Here is a 19,824-nt window from a genome sequence, read left to right as displayed (position 1 = left end):
CATATTGTTGATGAATCTGATGTATAAGCAACCCCAAGTTCCAAGTTCCGTATTTCAAAATATTTTTATGTGTGTGGAATTGTTCCAAGTGGAATTCCACAAGGATGCCTGAGTTTCTGACAGGTGAACCCAAAAACAAAAAAAAAAAAAAAAAAAAAGAAAAAAAAGAAAAAAAAAAGAAAAAAAAAAAAAGCCCGTGATCAGCAAACAGAGCAGCATGAGGTCTCCAATAAGGCTTCAATTCTACCATCACTTGGATGGAAAATGACGAAATGACGTCTAAGTAACAAGTAATATCGCTTAAGAAGATTTTTCTTAACAGTAATTAATTACTAGCAAAGTTTATATACTTGCCCCTTATATTTCTTACAGTTTCAGAAAAAAGTTGGTTCTGGGGACTGCTCTGATCTCCTTGATCATTCAGCAAACGTATGGTTGAAAAGATTAACTAATCTCTAAATAACTAATATACTAACAAAAAATAGTTACATGAAAATTGGAATTGTGAACCCAATAAAAATATCTCCTATGGCGTGCAATGAGTGTATTATTTCAAATCGCTATATCACAAGAAAGTGATTAACCTAACAGAAAAATACAGCACTACATGAATGAAATGCCAATACTATGTCTGGATTTTGAACCCAAACTCGTAATGGAGATGACCTGTTATCATTCTATAACACTTTTTTATGTAATTACTTTAACAATAGTGAAAATTCACATTGCTTTTAACAAAATTCCTAGATTTTATTTGGAGGCCTTTCTAAATTCGAATAAATCACCACAGAAGCCAAAGTCCAGGATATATATTGATAGTGTTCTAAAATGTTGTTGGAAAATATTTTCTGATAATGAGAGAGAAACCTGTGGAGCACCTGTTGAAAGAGCAGCCTGAAGAGCATTGTCGTGTTCTGCCACTCTAAAAGATGGACTCATTACGAATCTGAAAATGGAAAGATCAATATACTTGACATAGTTAATGTAATTGTCAAAAGTAATCTTCTATCCCTTTTTATTGTTGTTTTACTATTCTTAAGGGATAATTGGACCTAATTTTTGTTGGCAATGATATACTGTGAAAAATGTAATTTGCAATGTATTATAAGATAATAATGCTTGTGGACATATATAGAATCAATATGATAGAATTTGTTATTTTGTTTTTACTTTGTATTAAAACAGCTTTCAATTATTAAAACAGCTATCAGACATAGTTGGTAGGCACACTCACAGTAGCCCTGAATACCCAACAACACTGCTAGGATGAGAGAAAAGTCTAACCAAGCATCGGAAAGCCATTTGCTAGTCCAAGATTCAACCTTTTTCTAAAGGCGGGAATCTTATCAATGGGATGCTTATACTCTTTCGTGGTGGGTCTAGTTGGATTTTGTTCTTTTTTATCTTTTTCCACAATGACTAGCATGTCAATAAATACTCTGAATATAGCTGCAAAAGCACGAGTTACTGATTCCTTTATTTGTTGAATTTTCTAATATACTTTTGTTGTAGCAGCAAGAAGTCTTGGTTATGGCCAATTTATCACCATCCCTACCATGAATACAGCACATTCTTCTCCAACCAAAGATCTGTATGGGAACAAGGAAACCTCCCTAGGATCTCCTCCATCTTAATCTTTGTACCTCAATCATAAGAGCTATGAGAGAAGCATGGACAAAGTTACTTGCCTTACTTTTGCTGGTTCTTGATCCCATTTTCCAACTTGTTAATTGATTACAATTATTTGAGCATTTTTAAAATTTTCTTTATGGACTGCACTTGATTTCAGGTCGTAATGAATATCTAAAAATCTAATCATTGTTTTAAATTTTAAATTTTACGGTAAACAATTGTATTTCAATTTAATGGATGAGGTTCCATGTACCTCAAAATCTATTGAATGAATAAAAATGCATTAGCAACTAGAAATAAATTGATGTCACAGACTCATAGTCTATATAGGTGGCTCAGTAAATCCATACAAACGCATACATTCAAACTATGTTCACAACCTCTTATGCTTGAAAAGTTTACACTTCAACATGTAAAAAAGATCAGGGAACAGAAAAGAAATTGGAAAGAAAAATGTGGAACCGAAACAGAAGTCACTCCAATGCTTTTACACCCTTGATTCATCAGAAAACAGGGCACAATTTCTCCAGTTCTGCAATACATAAAAATTAGATAGAGGATCAACAAGCATATTTGAGTATAAATGAAAACATTTCATTCATATAAACCATCAAGCATCCTGGATGTCACAAACAGAAAAGTGCAACATTGAGATTGAAACAAGAAAAGAAAAGAAAAATGCTAACAATCCTCTGAAGTAGAGAACTTGGCATAACAAAATGCACCATGTGAAGAGTTAGTAATTGAGAAGAAAATGTGGAACCAAACAATCATTTCAGAAAACAAAGAACAGGAAAACATAGCAAAAGATCAATGGTGACAACGATAGAGATGATCAACGTTAATATTACAGTTTACCAAAAAAGTAAATTGACAGCCACATATACTGCAGTGAACTTGAACAGCAAGAAAACTTTCCAAAACATAAAGTAAAAAGAAACAGAACATATCATGGATAATATGGTGAAAACCTCAATGATATTAGAGAAAAAAAGTTACTTTGCCAACCAAGTTGAGAATGCATTCAACCAACAGGAATGGAATGATAGAACTTTTGAAATTTGAGAGTCTAAGACGCTGATAAGATTGAGAAGCAAGTAATTCAACAATTAAAAAGATGGCTAAATATACCAATAAGAAGATTGTGGTGTAGTTTATTTGGGCTAATGCAATAAAAAATTCAGCAAGCAAGCAATTGGAGCAACAAATGTACAATTTTTTAACATTAAAAAAAAAAATGAAGAGAAAAAAAAAGTAAAAAAAAAAAGTAGTAAAATATAATTAAACTAAAAAGGAACGGAAAAAGGTTAAAGCAAAGAAGTGAAATAGAAGAAGCAGTGGCTGCTTCTTTGTTTTTTGGAATTGGTGAGGGAATAGAGAATGCAGAGAAAATATTGCAAAACTAGTCCTTAACATATTCGGATAAATAAATAAATAATAGGAAATAATGTTTACAATGGTAAACCCAAAAAAAAAAAAATAAATAAAATGAAAAGGGTTGAATTATGCGAAAATATATGACGTACCTACGAGGCTTGCATGGAGTGTGATGCAAATGATCGCTAGCGGATCGAAATGTCGTGGATGTGAGAAATGGTGTTCCAGTCTTCCCCTATCTCCCTTTGGCACCTTTCTTTGAGGAGTGGACATCCATTAATTCGAAAATGTTTAAGAGAGGTAGGCAAACCTTGTTGTGGCAGCTTTTGTAATTGAGGGCACTTATAGATTCTTAGAGATTCGAGAGAGGTGAAATGTTGAAGTCCTTTTATGTCCAGCATTTTAAGATGTGGAAAGTTACAGATACCGAGAGAGGAAAGAGTGGAGGGTAGCAAACCCTCCTCCGGAAACAATTCTATACCTCCTCCTCCACATTCATCACAAATTCTAAAATCCTTAAGAGCTTGGAGGGCATGCAAATTCCACTTCATTCGCTGTGCTATGAGCTTAGGACAGTTTCGAACACAAAGCTTATTCAGATTAGAGGGTAGACCGCCTTCAGGAAACGACTCCAACTGTGGACAATTAGAGATCTCCAAGGAGTTCAAAAATGGGAGGAGGTTCCTCATTTGCTCAGGTAGCTTCTTCAATTTCTTGCCACCATCCACTCTAAGTTTGGTCAGGTTGGGGGCATGCAATCCGCCTTTAGGGAAAGATGCAAAGTTAGGGCAACCATAAATAGAAATAGCAGATAGATATCTTAGCATCCCATCCCCATATGAGGAGACTCCTAAAGATTCGAGATTTTCACAATTGCAAATATCGAGGCTGATAAGGTTGGGAACGAAATCCAGAGGGAAGAATCTAAGTGAATCACAAGAATCCCTGATTGTAACTCTTCGAATGGATGAGCTTTTGTGTGAGCGTTGCATTGGGAATTCTAATTTTTTACAACACTTGATTTCTAGTTCTGTCAACTTAGTGGGCAGGCATTCAGGAAGGAGTGTAATTGCAGAACAACAATTTTGAATATGCACTTTCTTAAGAAAAGAGTTTTGGCCTTTGTTGATCGCCTCAATCAATGATTCTACACCATTATTTCCTCCGATATGAATTGATTCCGCTTTCTGTGGAAGTTCCTCTAGTCGTAATTTTTCACACATGCCTAACTTCAATTCACGAAGAGCCGGAGTCCTTGGGAGTGATGATTCAAGAACCACCTCAATTCCATATTTTCCTTCAATTTCAAGCTCCGTTAAACATGGAAGGCTGTCAGGCCAATCAACACAACGTAGCCTGTTACATTTATTTATATGGAGTTGTTGAAGCTTAGTAAAAACTTCACCATCTTCAACTCCAATCGAAGACCACTCTTCCCAGGCTGACATGTCTCTGAAACTTAAGACTTCCAGTGATGCAAATGGCTTTGTTACAGAAGAACCACCAATATTCCCGTAAAACTCAGCACCAACAGTAACCACTCCACTAAGTCCTGTAATTTCGAGAGTTTTGAGGGATGGTAGCTGTCCTAGCGGTGGCAAACTGTTGCAACATCTACAATCTCTAAGTTCTATAGAAACTATGTTGCAGAATGAATGATCCCCTAACCAAGTTGGGAATGAAATACCTTCATATCCATTAATGGAAAGCCTTTTCAAGTTTGTGTGAGGTAACAGCTTTTCAACTACTTCTCTATGATGCATCGTATCGTTTTCATAGCCTCTCCCACGTAAATTTAACGGATAATTTGTGTTGACTTCCCAAAACAAATGCACCCCTTCAAGATATTTCTTGTCCATCAACCTGGCTTCCGATGCATCCGTGGCACTTGCAACATTCTGTAAATTCTGAAGCGAAAGTTCTCCGTGCAGATCTGAAAGCTCCCTCAACTCTTCTATCTTCGTCCCATTATCTTCTCCCACGATGAAAGTACTCAATGTTTGTAAGCTTTTTAAATCACTTATTTGTCTCGGCATCACGTTTAAATTAGAACAGGCACTGATGTCAAGGTGTCGTAAGTTGATGAGATGGTACATATCTTCAGGCAACTCCATGAGTTCAACACACCCTGATAACTTTAATGTTTGTAAATTGTACAACATACTCACAGAATTTGGCAATCTTTTGATTGAAGTGCAAGAGAGGTCAAGGAAACGAAGATGCTTAAGCTCACCAATTGAATCACTTAATGACTCCAAATTTCGACAACCAGACAATGATAATATTCTGAAACACCTCAACTTCAAAATTACATTATTCACTACTTCATTAGATAAGCTCGGGAATGAACGTCCAGGCAACGTTAAAAGGGAGCGCAAATGAATTGCTTTAGAAATAGGGCCAAATCTCTGTAAGGAAACATCTGGTGCAACAGCTAGATGACGTACTTTCATCATATTTCCATTTGAGTTGCCATTTTCAAATGTGAAACAGTATCCCCTCGATACAAATCTGGCCACATCATGAACCAGATCATGCATGACAAAGCAAGATTCTTGTCTACTTGATCTTTGCAAAAATGACCTAGACACTAACTCATTAAAATATTCATTCCCTATGTCTTCCACTCTTTTATTTATGTTTGGTTGCTGAAAAAGATTTTCTGCCATCCACAATAAAATGAGTTCATGCTTCTCGAATTCATAGTCCTTCGGGAATGTTGAACAAAAAGCAAAACATCGCTTTAAATCTGACGGAAGGTAGTTGTAACTTAGCAACAAAGCTGGTAGAATTTTGCTCTCTCTATGCGACAAATCCCAAATCTCACTCTTTAATACTCTTTCCCAGTCGCTCACATCTTCTTTAGAACGCAAGAGGCCTCCAAGTGTTTTTGCAGCCAAAGGCAAGCCCTTGCATTTATTAAGAATTTCTCGACCAATTTTCTCTAGGACTTGACGTACGCTAGAATCTCTAATTTTGTCAAATGCATGCCATTGAAATATTTGCCAGCAATCTTCATCTTTCAACGGCTCAAGCTGAAAAGGAGTTGGAGTCGTGCCCATGATATCTGCAACTTCTTTACTGCGTGCTGTTACAATTATCTTGCTTCCATGAGACCCAAAATTAAAAGGTGTTCTCATTTTCTGCCAATCATTATAATCCTCATTCCATACATCGTCTAAAACAATTAAGAATTTCTTCCCTGTTAGCCCTTCTTTCAACTTTCTTTGAAGCAAATCTAAGTTTGTGTCATCATAAGAATGAGAACCAGATGTAGTTACTGCACAGAGGACCGTTTTTGTTACCTTACAAATATCAAACTCCTGTGAAACAAAAACCCATAATTTGAGGTCAAAGTGCTTCTCAACTGCGTGATCATTGTATACTAATTGAGCAAGGGTGGTTTTGCCAATGCCACCCATGCCTATTATTGGGATCACAGACACCTTATTCCTACCCTCATGATCATCTGTAAGCAACAAATTGACTATGGCCTCCTTATCCCCATCTCGACCAAAGACCTCAGTTTCTTCAATCAGTGATGTGGTCGGTTGTGTTGGTGATGAGTTCTCACCAACACTCTTACTAGTGAGACCAAGGATATTTATGCTTTTTTCAAAAACTTTAAACCTTCTAAGAATCTCCTCCAGCTTCTTTTTCATATTTTGATTATATGATCTGCGAGAAATGGAACTGGAAATTAAGTCGGATAACTTACTTTTTTTGTACTTTCTTGAACCAGAAGCTTCCAAGTCAGATTGCAGAGCATCAGTAGCAATCTGATCCAAGAGATCGTCTGCCTCATAGGAAGCAGCTACTAGCTCGTTCAGCCATTTCTTGACATTTATGCTGGTGATTTGCTTCTCCTCTGCATCATCAAGCACTGCATTAACAGCTAATAGTACAATCTTCAATTTGCAGATCATATCGTCACTAATGTTGCTTCCTTGCAAGTAGGCCACCACCTCAGGAGATGCCAACCTATCAAAAGCCGACTGAAACACAGAAGACAGAAAAGCTCCACCCACCAATTCTGCAGCCATGTAAAACCGTTGAACTGATTCAGAATAGCAGGAATTGATTTAAAACCGAAAACAAATGCGTTGAAGAGTACCAGTAGAAGTTGATTTGGTCGTTGCAAGTTAGCATAGTGATTTTGTTGGATTTTTACTTCTTCTAGAGTAATTGTAGGTGGACTTTGAATTTTATTGGTTTGTTGGTCATTTCCACGGTTGTATCGACCTATTATCGGAGAATTTAATTTAAAAATTGTGCTTTCTTTCATTATTTTCTGTACATGATGGTGATCCATTACCCTCTTATTTTGTCTTTCATTCTCTGTTTTCTTCCCCCTTGACTTAGTCATATAACCAAAAAAAAAAAAAAAAAAAAAAAAAAAAAACTATTACTTTACATCGATAGTTTATAATACTAATAAAGTCAGAATTAGTTGCTATATAATATTTTTTCAAAATGCAAAATTATATACTACCAAAAAAATAATTATATAGCCCTAATAAACTAAAAAACAAACATAGTAAAATTAAAATGGAAAAGGAAAATTAGTAAAGCTAAAATGCAACACAATTCCCTCCTTCAAAAACCCATTATTAACCCCTCCAATTCTAAATTTCACCTTTATCTTTTTGACTGCAATTCCCAGCTTCTTTCTCCTCCTTCCCCACCTCCCTTCTCTCTCTCTTCTCTCCATCTTCAGGACAAACCTCAACTTTCGTAACCCTTTTATCCCCTATCTCTTTTTCTTCCTCCATCATTACAATGTCTTGGAATTCTACCACCTTTAGAGGTACCCAAAAGCTCAAAATTGACTCTGCTCCACCCACACCACCCACCACACCACCCCCCCCCCCCCCCCTCTCTTCCACTTGTCATTGTTGTCCCAATCAAACCTCTCACCGATCTCCAACAACTCAGCAACTGCAGTCAAGTTTCCTGAGAATGGCAAAGGAAGCAGGAGGGATCACCGAATCCAAGTGGGTTAGTTGTGGGTAAAGGGAAGGAGTCTGAGTCTGCCATTAATGAAGTAGGGAGCTTGGAGTATTGAACCCAGCAACCCATTGCCATTCTGTTATTTCGACTTGAGGAATCTCTTGGCTTTTTCGTCTAACAATGTCAAAAAGGTAAGATTTCTTTGAGATCTGGGGTCCCACAGTGTGTCTTGAGAGTGTCTAGGCAAAAGGGAAATGATAGAAGGAAGAAAAAGTTTGGAGCTTTACAAGCTATACGGAGTCTTTCACAATGTGTTATATTGGTTTTGATACATTGGGTTCTATTATTTAATGCTCAAACATAAACCACTTTTAGTGATTTTCCTATCAGGTTGAAGGTTTTGAAAAACTTGTTATGATGGATATATATATCTCTATATATATATTAAATATTAATGGTTGTTAGAGATTTTGGCGTGTTAATTACCATGCTCTGTCTCTCTCTCAGTGTTGCTGTTGCAACTTGTTTATGATTGTCAGTTTGAAGAATTATCAAGCAGGAAATTGATGGTGACATCTGCACTGAACTCAGAATATCTCCTTACCGTGCCTATATATGTTGATTGGAAGAGAAATGCAATAATACTCAGGTGAATTTTCTTGCTACTTCAAATGCATACCATGTAGTGTCTATTAGATTGTAGCTTTGATGGAAAAGTGCATAGCAGACTTTGAATGGCATGGAGTTTTGTACTTCTATTTGAGAATGGTATTTTGGAAGCCTTTATACTTTCCATATTTATATAATGTCTGTTTTTGATTTATGCATTTTGCACGTGTGCTTGGTCTTCTAAACGCTCTTAGGACTCAAGTAAAAACTATTGCTGTGCTAACTAACCTACCATTTTAATGTACCACTAACACAGAATTATGTACTCCACATAATTGTATCCATAAGTAGGTTAAAACTATAAATATGAGTAGAGATCAATACTGAGGATTGCTTTAATTCAAGCTTAATCATTCAGCAAAATTAGGAGATAGACTATTATTTTGGGATTTGATAGAACAATTTAGCCACGATGTGAGATATTCCCACTAAAGTTTAAGCTTAATGGATAGTTTCAAACTATGTTTATATCTTCATATGCTTGAAAGTATACACATCAACATGCATGGAAAGAAAAAAGAAATTAGAAGAATGTGGAACCAAAGCAAATGTCACCCCATTGTTTTTTCCCTTTGATTCAGTCTAAACAGTCCACAATTTCTCCAATACTGCAACTCTGCATTACAGAAAAAGATATAATATATGTGTGTGTGTGTGTGTGGAGGATCAACATGCATATCTAAGCATATATAAAAAATAACCACAAACCCATTCAACTCATTCAAAAGAATAAAGGACAGCATTCGAAGAGACCCCAAATGTATTAAACTGTAATTAAAACAGAGAAAAAAGACAAAAGCATACAGCCTCATTCCTACCTGGCGCTTGGCTTTCTTCCCCCCGATTAGGGAGGTTAGGGGTGGCTTCGTCACCGTCCATCCTCCCAGGGGATATAGAAGGAACAGGGGAGTCTCCATAGAGCCATTGTTCGACCCTTGACCCACTCAAAGAGGAGATTGACGTTTCAGAGGAACTTCTGCCCCCGCTGGAGTTGGTAAAACGTAGCAAACCCAAGAATGAAAGAATAAAACTAGACGTGCTTAGTAGATGTAGAACGAAGACATAAGAGGAGAGCCTGCAGACAAACAATATGAGAGACATTGCAAATATTATGTCACCTTAAGGCTTCAATATTATATTATCAGTTGTTGAAATGGCTACTAATACAGAACTTAGGCTACTAATACAGAACTTATGTACTCCATATGACTGGATCCATATATGAGTAGTTTAAATACATAAATATGTTTAGGGAAAGTAATACGGAGGATTGCTCTAATTTTTATCTTAATCATTCAATGAAAGTTTGGTTAGTATGTTGTTTTATTGCTCTAATTTTTATCTTAATCATTCGATGAAAGTTTGCTTGGTAAGGTTTTTTCTAAGTCTCTAAAAGATCAGCAATATCTCTAAAATCTTATTAATGTAAACATGAATAGTCCTTTTCCCATTCGGATATCTGGACTTTGATAAAAACCGGATACATATCAAATAACACGTTGTTAGAGGCATACCTCAGGCAACATGTTGCCTGATATTGATATATTTTATAAAATCTGAATATCCGTAGCTAAAAATTTTCATAAAAATGAATAAACATTTTATAAAATGATAATAATAAAAAATAAAAAATCGATCTTTTTATCAATTATCACATGTACATCAACTCTTAGGAAAAGATCCAGCCACTACCGTCCTTCCTAAATCGAAATAATTGTATCCTCAGCATTAATTGAAACATATAGCTAGGTTTTGTGCAACAGGAATTGAATCTCTAGGAGAAGAAAGTGTAAACAACGAAGAAACAACCCCGCCTACTGCTGTAAGACCTGAACATCAAAATTTGTGTTGAGTTAAAACCTGTCAGATACACCAAATTTAGGAAGAAAAAGAACAAGGATATATATATATATATATATATATATATATATATATATGTATGTATATATACCAAACCTGCAATTAAGATTTGGTTAATGCAATGAAAATATAGTGTGCAAATACTTTCCATCAACGTGAGGGAAATGGAGACTATTACCAACTACGTAAAAATATCAAAAGTAAGACCCCTAAGATAGAAGATTCCCACAGGTCTAAGTACTAGTACCATCTAACAAAAGTTCAAATGCCCCTAAGAATTGCATGCAACACAAGTTAAACCCGTGCATATGTCTACCATTAACAGCGAGAGGGCTTCTCCAAGTCAATTAATCAATCAACAAAAGCTCAGTTCGCATACTTTGGCCAGACATTTTGAATATCAGCAATCTGTATAAGCAAATAATGAATACATAGTTAACCAAATTTAAAAAAAAAAAAAAAAAAATGTTATGAAAGTTGGAAAATCCATCATGGAAAAGAATGAATAAATCGGTAATATTAGAGGGGGGGGGGGGGGGGGTGAATTGATCATATATTAAAGTAGATTGATGAATAAGAAGATGTGGTAAAAATTTTTTAGGGTTAATGGACTCCCAAATCACAATTGAATAATCAATTAATATTTTTGTTAAAGATTTTTATGGAGGGAAACAGAAAAGGAATAAAAGATATTAAAAAAAAAAAAAAAGAATGACAAGTGAAAATTCTGGAGAATAGTGGAAGAAATGACAATTCCTTTTTTTTTTTTTTTTTTTTTTTTGGGAGAAAGGAAAAGCTGGAAGAAATCCCAACTCAGAATTTTAGATTAGAAAACGAAAGATAAAAGACAAGAAAAAAGTTAGATAATAAAAACGAAGAGAGAAAACAAAAAAACAGAGAACTGAAGCAGAGTAGTGGATGCCTCTGTTTTTGTAATCAGAGAGAATACAGCATACCAAACCTACAACTAAGATATGCTTAACACAAACTTTTCAAGCCATTACAATGCTCTGTATTTTAAGTGCAAGCACATCTGTTTCAGTATCAATTCTATCATGGCCAAATGAGTAAGTCAGACTCCTAGGAGACGGACTATTATCTTGGGATTCGATGAAACTATTTAGTTGGGATATGAGAAATCCCCAGTAAAGTTTCCTTTTAACAGAGGCTTTCAAAATATGTTTATATCTCTTCATATGCTTGAAAGTTTACAAATCTACATGCATGGAAAGGAAAAAGGAATTAGAAAGAAGAATGTGGAACCAAAGCAAATGTCACAACCTTTTTGCTTTTTCCCTTTTATTCAGCCTATGAGACCAAGCATATATATTCGTTCTTCAAAGAAATTTCAACCTTTTTAGAATCTCCTCCAGTTTGTTCTTCATATCACTATTATATAAACTGACAGAAGTGGAAAAGGAACATTTGAATAACTTGTCTTCAACTTTGCTGATTCAGCTTTTGACTTAGATTGCAAAGCATGAGTTGCAGTCTCATCTAAGAGATCATCTGCATGCTGGGCAGCATCTTCAAGCTCATCCAGCCACTGCTTGACATTTGGGTTGGTGATATGCTTCTCCTCAGCATCATTGAGCACAGCATTAACAGCTGATAATACAGTCTTTAAATTGTTGATGAGGTCATCACTGAGTTACTTTCCTCGCAGGTAGTCCATCACATCACAAGAAGCCAGCCTATCAAACACCACCTGAAGGGTAGTGGAGAGGAAAGCTCCACCCACCAATGAAGCAGCCATCTTCTCTTCGGAATGAATTTGCACAGCAGAGACAGACTGAAAACAGAAGTCTAATGGCAAAGGAGAGAACCAGAACTCCACTTGATTAGTTTTGTCACAGCATGTCAGCGAATTAAGTCTTCTTTTCTTAGTTTGTCACATAGTTCATGTGCTACTAATGGTAGGTGCACTTTGGATTTCATTGATTGGTTGGTCATTGTAGTGGACCAATAGATTTGATAAAATATAAAGAAACACAATTATTTATTGGAAACAAACTTCCAACTTGTATTAATTTATGGATGCACAAAGTTTTTAACTTAGGTTTTCTTCCTTAGTTTCTCTGTTTCATATAACATCTTCGAAGAAAATGATATATGATTATGACCATTGCCCATTTCTGCTGTCTTCTAGTCTCTGTTTTCTTCCCTCTTTTGACATGGTCGTGATGAAACAATTAATTTTCCGTCCAAACTTGAAGGTTCTATATAATAAAATTTGCTCTGTTATATAATCAAGTAGGAATCAACTGAGGTTATACGTATTATAAACTTTTAACAAAACTTACATAAATTCATAAATTAAGAATTGATGCCGTGTCCCAATAAATATCTAAAACTCCTTATACTACAATTTCTAAAGTTTGCTTTAAAATAATTCAATTTAAAAGCAATAAATGAGGTTTTATCTACCTTAAAAATGCATTAAAAATCACTAAAAATACATTAACAGCTATAGATAACCTGAATCCTCGCCAGAGTCCATATATGGATAGCTCAAAAATTCTATACAAAAACAGATACTTTCAAACAATGTTTACAACTTCATATGCTTGAAAAGTTTACACATCAGCACGTATGTAAAGGAACTAGGAATTAGAAAGAAGATTGGGGAACCAAAGCAAATGTCACCCCCGTTGCTTTTACCCTTTATTCAGCCTAACAGTGCACACTTTCTCCAAGTCTGCAATACAGGAAAGACATATAGATGAAGGACCAACATGCGTGTTCAAGCATATACGTACATGTATATATATATATATATATATTTATATAACACTAAAATCCCATTCAATTCATTGAAAAGAAGAAATATTGGTTGAGAAGTGAAAGAAAAGTCATCACAGTGGCCCTGCTCCTCTGTCTTCAGTCCCCATAGAGAGAAAGGGGGTAAATTCTGCTGTAAATTAAATAAATAGAACTATTCAGTGCATTAACAGAAAAAAATAAAAAATAAAAAAAATGGAAGAAGGAAATGAACATAATTACAAAGTTAGAAAAACAAAAACAAAAAATAGCTATTGCTAAGACACGATAAATTATAAAATTAATATCCAAAATAAATGGTTAAAACAATGATGATATCTTACCTACAAAGCGTTAGATACTTGTCCGCATGTATCTTAGTAAATCAACTCACTGTATATTATAATCTTGGAGATGTGAGAAATCTTGTTCCAATCTTCGCCTTTCTCCCTCTGGCACCTTTCTTCCAATATAGAGCATCCATAGATTTGTAAAGAAGCAAGAGAGGTTGGAAGCCCTTCTTCTGGCAGCTTTTGTAATTGTGGACATGAATGGATGTATAGCTTTTTGAGAGAGGTGAGTTGTTGAAGCCCCTTTATGTTCAGGCTTTTAAGACATGGAAGTTTATCCATCTCAAGACAGGTAAGAGTGACAGGCAGCAAACCTTCCTCGGGAAAGGATTCCACACAATCTTCATCACCAATTCTAAAGTGTGTTAGAGATTGGTGGCTTTGCAAATTCCACTTCATTCGGTTTGCAACGAGTGTAGAGCACTTTCTGACCATAAGTTTTTGCAAATTAGAAGGAAGACCAGTTTCATAATGAAACTCCAATAATGGACAATGACATATCCTCAAGAATTGCAAAGATGGGAGGAGGGTATGCATTTCCTGAGGTAGCCACTTTAGATTCTTACAAGCTACAATTGAAAGATGAGTGAGACTGGGGGCATTCAAACCGCCTTTAGGAAAACATGCGAAATCAGGACAGCCATGGATGAACAGATGTGATAAAGATGTTAGGCTGTAGTCTAAACCATTTGACACTCTCAGACTATACAGTTTATCACACTTGTTAATATACAGACCGTTGAGGTTGGAAAAGAAATCCAAAGGAAATAAATCAAGTGAACTACAACTGTCTGATATCACAAGCCTTTGAATGGAAGTTTGGAGCGAGTGGTGAAATGGGAATGCTAATTTCTCACATTTCTTGATTTCTAGTTCTGTCAGAGTACTGGGCAAACATCCTGCAGGAAATATAAATGAAGAAGGACAATTATTAATATGCAGACTTCGAAGAAAAGGAGTTCGGCTTCTCCTTAATGTCTCAGTCAATGATATTACACCATGACATCCTCCAACTTCAATTGATTCCACTGTCTGTGGCAGTTCCTGTAGCTGTAGTTTTTTGCAATTGACTAACTTCAACTTACGTAGAGATGGGGTCCTTGGGAGTGCTGAAACAAAAGCCTTAGTTCCATCAAGTATAAGTTTTGTCAAACATGGAAGGTTGTGTGGCAAATCAACAGTAATTAGCCTATCACAATCAGTTATTCTGAGTTCCCTAAGCTTAGGGAAAACTTCACCATCTTCGACTTCAATTGACAACCATTCTTCCCAGGCTGACATCGAATGGAAGTGTAAGCTTTCCAATGATATAAATGGCTTTATCATAGAAGAACTATTTCCATAAAACTCAGCTCCCACATTCACTACTCCATTGAGCCGTACAACATGAAGACTTTGGAGGGAAGGCAACTGTCCAAGGGGTGGCAAAGAGTTACAAAATTTACATCCTGAAAGTTCAATAGAAACTATGTTGCCAAAGGAATTATCCCCCAACCAATTTGGGAATCTTGTACCTCCATATCCAAAGATCTTAAGCCCTTTCAAATTTGTGTGAGGCAATAACTCATCAAGTACATCCCTGTCATGTTTAGAATCATTGGTATCACCATTCCAACAAAGCCACAACTCTTCAAGATATTTCTTGTTCATCAACTTAGCTTCTGATGCATCCTTGGCACTTACAACATTCTGTAAATTCATAATGGAGAGTTCTCCATGAAGGTGTGAAAGCTCCCTCAACTCTCCAATCTTGGTGCCATTATCTTTTCCCACAATGAAAGTACTCAACGTTTGAAGATTTTTCAATTTACTTATTTGTTCTGGCATCTCCTTTATTTTGTAACTCCCACTGATATCAAGATGTCTCAAGTTAATGAGCTGATGCATATCTTTAGGCAGTCCAGTGAGATTACAACAAAATGATAAATCTAATGTCTGTAAATTGTACAACATACTCACAGATTCAGGTAACCTAGCGATTGGAGTGCATGAGAGGTCAAGGTAGCGCAGATGCCTTAATTCACCAATTGATTCAGGTAACTGCTTCAAATTTTTACAGCCAGAAAACTTTAATACTCTCAAACACCTCAATTTCAAGATTACATGATTCATTATTTCATTAGACAAGTAGTGAAATGAAAATATAGATAATGGTAAGAGGGTGCGCAAATGAGTTGCTTCAGAAATAGAATCAAATCTCTCAAAAGAGACATATGGTGCAACAATCAGATGACGCACCTTCATCCCAATTTCCTCTAAGTTTCCATCTTCTAATGTAAAACAGTATTCCTTATACACATATTTGGCTAAATCATGAACAAGGCCATGCATTACGAAGCAAGATTCATGTGAACTACTTGATCTTTGAAAAAAAGACCTAGAAACTAGCTCATGGAAATATTCATCGCCTACTTCTTCCATTGTCTTGTGTCTCTTCGGTTGTTGCAAAAGATTTTCTGCCATCCATAATAAGACCAACTGATGCTTTTCCAATTCATAGCCTTTGGGAAAAATTGAACAAAAGGCAAAGCACCGCTTTAAGTGTGAGGGAAGATAGTGGTAACTTAACCTCAAAGCTGGTAGAATATTGCTCTCATTATCGGAGAAATCCCAAATCTCACTCTCTAATATTTTTTCCCATTCTCCAACATCTACTCTAGAGCGCAAAAGCCCTCCAAGTGTTTTTGCAGCTAAGGGCAAGCCTTTGCACTTCTTGACAACTTTTCTACCAATTGTTTCCAAGCTTGGACGTGCACAACGATGTCCGTTGTCAAATGCATGCTTAGCAAATAGTTGCCAGCAATCTTCATCTTTTAAGTGCTCAAGATAATGGTTTGGAACAGTGCGTATGATCTGTGCAGAACTTTCATTGCGTGTTGTCACAAGAACCTTGCTTCCTTGAGCATCATCTTTGAGAGGTTTAAACATGTTCTCCCAGTTAACATAGTTTTCATTCCACACATCATCTAAAACAATCAAGAATTTCTTTCCCATTAGCCCCTCATTCAACCTTATTTGAAGAAAATCCAAGTCTGTGTTCTCATAAGAATGCGAAGTTATTGCAGAAAGGACTGTTTTTGTTATTGCAAAAACATCAAATTCTTCAGTAACACAAACCCAAGATTTAAGCTCAAAGTGCTCCTTGACCTTCTCATCATTGTATACTAATTGAGCAAGGGTGGTTTTACCAACCCCAGCCATGCCCACTACTGGAATCACAGATACCTTATTGCTACCCACATCATCTGCTACCAACAGCTTGATTATGGCCTCCTTATCACCGTCTCTACCATAAACCACAGTTTCTTCTATTAAAGATGTAGTTGGTATTCTCGGCGACGGTTTCTCACCAACCCCCTCTTTGAGACCAATGAGATCTTTCTGTTTTGCAATGAATTCTAGTCTCTCAAGGATCTCCACTATCTTGGTCTCCATATCTGGATTGTAGGAATTCAGAGAAGTTGGGACAACGTTACTTACCTTACTAGTGCCAGCTCTTGATCCAGCTTCCAACTTGAATTGCAAAGCATCAGTTGCAATCTCATCCAAGAGATCATCTGCGACATAGGAAGCATCTTCAAGCTCATCCAGCCACTCCTTCACTGCTTGGTTTCTTATTTGCTTCTCCTCTGCATCATTAAGCACCGCGTTAACAGATAATAGCATAATCTTCAGTTTCTTAAGCAGACCATGATTGAATTTCTTTCCACGCAGGTAGTCCACGAACTCACGAGAAGCCATCCTGTCAAACAGCACCTGAAGTGTGGCAGAGAGAAAAGCTCCCCCTACCAATGTTGCGGCCATGTTTTCTTTTTAATTTGCACACACCTGAGCGAGATTGAAAGAAAGCTAATATTAATCTGAGGACCAGTAGCACCTGATTTTGTTCAGTTCTTTGAAAGAAAACGGAATGGATATTTCCACCTATTGCTCACCTCTTCTACAGCTATTGATTGTTGAAATTTGAAAAACAAAGACTGCTAGTGGGGGTGGATCTACCAAAGACCCAGGAACAAATATTTTACTATTATCATTTTTTTGCCTGGTTACAAGATTGTTACTGTAATTTAACATGTGTCCTCCCATAATTTGTGACTTCCATTCATTCATTCCCAGACAGCTAATCTGAGTTTTGAAAGCTAAAGAAAAACAATTAATTATATGTAACTTTAACTTATAATAATCTCATAATGCAAAAGAGAAATTCTACTTTTCGTTTCTTCTTCCTTTCTGCTTTTTCTTGTTTTATTTGTTTATTTATTTTTTTCATAATGGCAATTCATGGTGCCCACAAGTTTTCATCGGGCTATGTATCCTTACATAACACTTATAATTTATAGGCTGTCAGTCACACACAAACTGAGATGCATGGGATGAAAATGGAGAACTTGTTGACACAGTGTTCTGCTAATTTATATGCACTCTTTTTATATTTTTTGTTTTCTTAAATGGATTAGTCATATGAATTATTTGTTTTCTAGTCCATGTGAACCACAGTGGCCAACATTGCCTCACTGTTTAAGCTACTTTGCATTGCTTTTTGTCCATTATTTAAATTGTGCCATGCGGCGGTAAAGGCACTTTTGGATTAAGCCTTTTGATAAAGTCAAAAGCGGTGGGCAGCGGATACGCTGTCTACAGCACACCTCAAGCTGTAATAAGTTGTAATAACAGCTTACATAACTGGCGCATATACAGCGGCAAAAAAAATTATTTTCCTTTTCTTTCTTAATTGTAACTGTGTGCCCATACCACCATATATATTAGTGTGTTGCATAAATAAATAAATAAATGCATAAATAAATAAATCCACACAACAATGTCTAACAGCTCTAATCCAACCTATATTGACAAATTTTCATGTTTCAAATTACTCAAAACTCGCGCACTAAAAACTGAAAACAAAAACAAAAACAAAAACAAAACCAAAAAAAGGGGAAAATGTAAAATTACAAATATCTTTTTCCATTGAGCACCGTCTTCAAAAAGAGCTTCACGTCCAGGAAATGGGTCCCTCCAGTTATCCACCATTCCATCCTTATCATCCTCATTGTTTCTCTTATACCTCACCTCTTCTTCATTCTCCTCACCAAATCCCTGCATTTCTAAATACACCCCTGCCTTTCTCTATAATTCCCAACTTCCCCTCCTTCCCCACTTCTCTCCTCACCTTTAATCTCTCCCTTCTCTCTCTCCTCTTCTCTCCACCTTCAGGAAAAACCTCCACTTTCCTACCCATTTCCTTCGCATCTCTTATATATATTTATATATATATACAAAAACTACATAACCTAATAACTAAAATCAAATAAATGATATATATATATATATATTTTTTTTTTTTTCCCGTTCTCGAACTGGGTATTTGAGTTTTTTCGTGTATTCATTATAAACTATAATTGTTTCAATGTCTCAACGAATATGTAGCAAAACGTGGACATTATAAAAAAAATAATTGAATTTAATATGGATTAAAAAAACTTTCTTTCTTTGAACTATAAAAAGACAATGACTAGCATGTCAATAAATACTCTGAATGTAGCTACAAAAGCACGAGTTACTGATTCCTTTATTTGTTGAATTTTCTAATATACATCTGTTGTAGCAGCAAGAAGTCTTGCTTATGGCCTACTTATCACCATCCCTACCATGAATGCAGCAAATTCTTCTCCAACCAAAGATCTGTATGGGACCAAGGAAACCTCTCGTGGATCTCCTCCATCTTAGTATTTGTACCTCAATCATAAGAACTATGCGAGAAGCATAACAAAGTTACTTGCCTTACTTATGCTGATTCTTGATCCCATTTTCCAACTTATTAATTGATTGCAATTATTTGCTAATAAAATAATTATTTGAGTACTTTTAAAATTTTCTTTATGGACTGCAATTGATTTCAGGTCCTAATGAATATGTAAAAACCTAATCATTGTTTTAAATTTTAAATTTTATGGTAAACAATTGCATTTAAATTTAATGGATGAGGTGTCATCTACTTCAAAATCTATTAAATGAATAAAAATGCATTAGCAATTACAATAAATTGATCCTTGTCACAGACTCATAGTATATATATATGGCTTAGTAAATCCATACAAACGCATACATTCAAACTATGTTCACAACCTCTTATGCTTGAAAAGTTTACACTTCAACATGTAAAAAAGATCGGTGAACAGAAAAGAAATTAGAAAGAAAAATGAGGAACAGAAGCAGAAGTCACTCC

General features: G+C 35.8%; 2 protein-coding genes and 1 long non-coding RNA gene across 6 annotated transcripts; 1 reads left to right on the top strand and 2 right to left on the bottom strand.

The window, feature by feature from the left end:
* Nucleotides 1–1,937: 1,937 nt before the first annotated feature.
* LOC112493241 (putative disease resistance protein At3g14460) lies at nt 1,938–11,028 on the bottom strand. The gene is made up of 3 exons (XM_060813366.1): nt 9,447–11,028; nt 3,159–7,042; nt 1,938–2,164 (listed from the first exon to the last, which is right to left on the bottom strand). The coding sequence occupies exons 1-2, from the start codon at nt 9,727–9,729 to the stop codon at nt 3,195–3,197; spliced, it is 4,131 nt and encodes a 1,376-aa protein (XP_060669349.1). The 5' UTR covers nt 9,730–11,028; the 3' UTR covers nt 1,938–2,164; nt 3,159–3,194.
* Nucleotides 7,532–12,614, top strand: LOC107428070 (uncharacterized). Of its 3 annotated transcripts, XR_009635090.1 has the most exons (4): nt 7,574–8,150; nt 8,499–8,608; nt 11,947–12,049; nt 12,155–12,614. It is a non-coding gene; the product is annotated as an uncharacterized LOC107428070 (long non-coding RNA). The 3 variants fall into 3 exon arrangements; XR_001582327.4 differs by lacking the exons at nt 11,947–12,049; nt 12,155–12,614 and having other exon boundaries at nt 7,532–8,150; nt 8,499–8,786; XR_007237455.2 differs by lacking the exons at nt 11,947–12,049; nt 12,155–12,614 and having other exon boundaries at nt 7,532–8,150; nt 8,467–8,786.
* A 346-nt stretch (nt 12,615–12,960) lies between these two features.
* Nucleotides 12,961–17,932, bottom strand: LOC107428067 (putative disease resistance RPP13-like protein 1). Of its 2 annotated transcripts, XM_060813274.1 has the most exons (3): nt 17,534–17,932; nt 13,593–17,426; nt 12,961–13,402 (listed from the first exon to the last, which is right to left on the bottom strand). In XM_060813274.1, exon 2 carries the CDS (start codon nt 17,400–17,402, stop codon nt 13,626–13,628), a length of 3,777 nt encoding a protein of 1,258 aa, XP_060669257.1. In that variant the 5' UTR covers nt 17,403–17,426; nt 17,534–17,932; the 3' UTR covers nt 12,961–13,402; nt 13,593–13,625. The 2 variants fall into 2 exon arrangements, with proteins under 2 accessions (XP_060669257.1, XP_024933915.3); XM_025078147.3 differs by having other exon boundaries at nt 12,961–13,399; nt 13,593–17,932.
* Between the last annotated feature and the right edge of the window lie 1,892 nt (nt 17,933–19,824).

This window comes from Ziziphus jujuba, chromosome 12 (assembly GCF_031755915.1).
Source record: "Ziziphus jujuba cultivar Dongzao chromosome 12, ASM3175591v1".
Classification (NCBI taxonomy): domain Eukaryota; kingdom Viridiplantae; phylum Streptophyta; class Magnoliopsida; order Rosales; family Rhamnaceae; genus Ziziphus; species Ziziphus jujuba.
This window is presented reverse-complemented; position numbering and strand designations above follow the sequence as displayed.

Excerpts from the sequence above, each read along its gene's own strand:
- LOC107428067 (XM_025078147.3), bottom strand. The coding sequence starts at position 17,402 with ATGGCCGCAACATTGGTAGGGGGAGCTTTTCTCTCTGCCACACTTCAG.
- LOC112493241 (XM_060813366.1), bottom strand. The coding sequence starts at position 9,729 with ATGTCTCTCATATTGTTTGTCTGCAGGCTCTCCTCTTATGTCTTCGTT. Across the intron at positions 7,043-9,446 it reads GGAAGAAAGCCAAGCGCCAG|AATTGGTGGGTGGAGCTTTT; the intron begins GTAGGAATGAGG and ends ACATGGCTGCAG.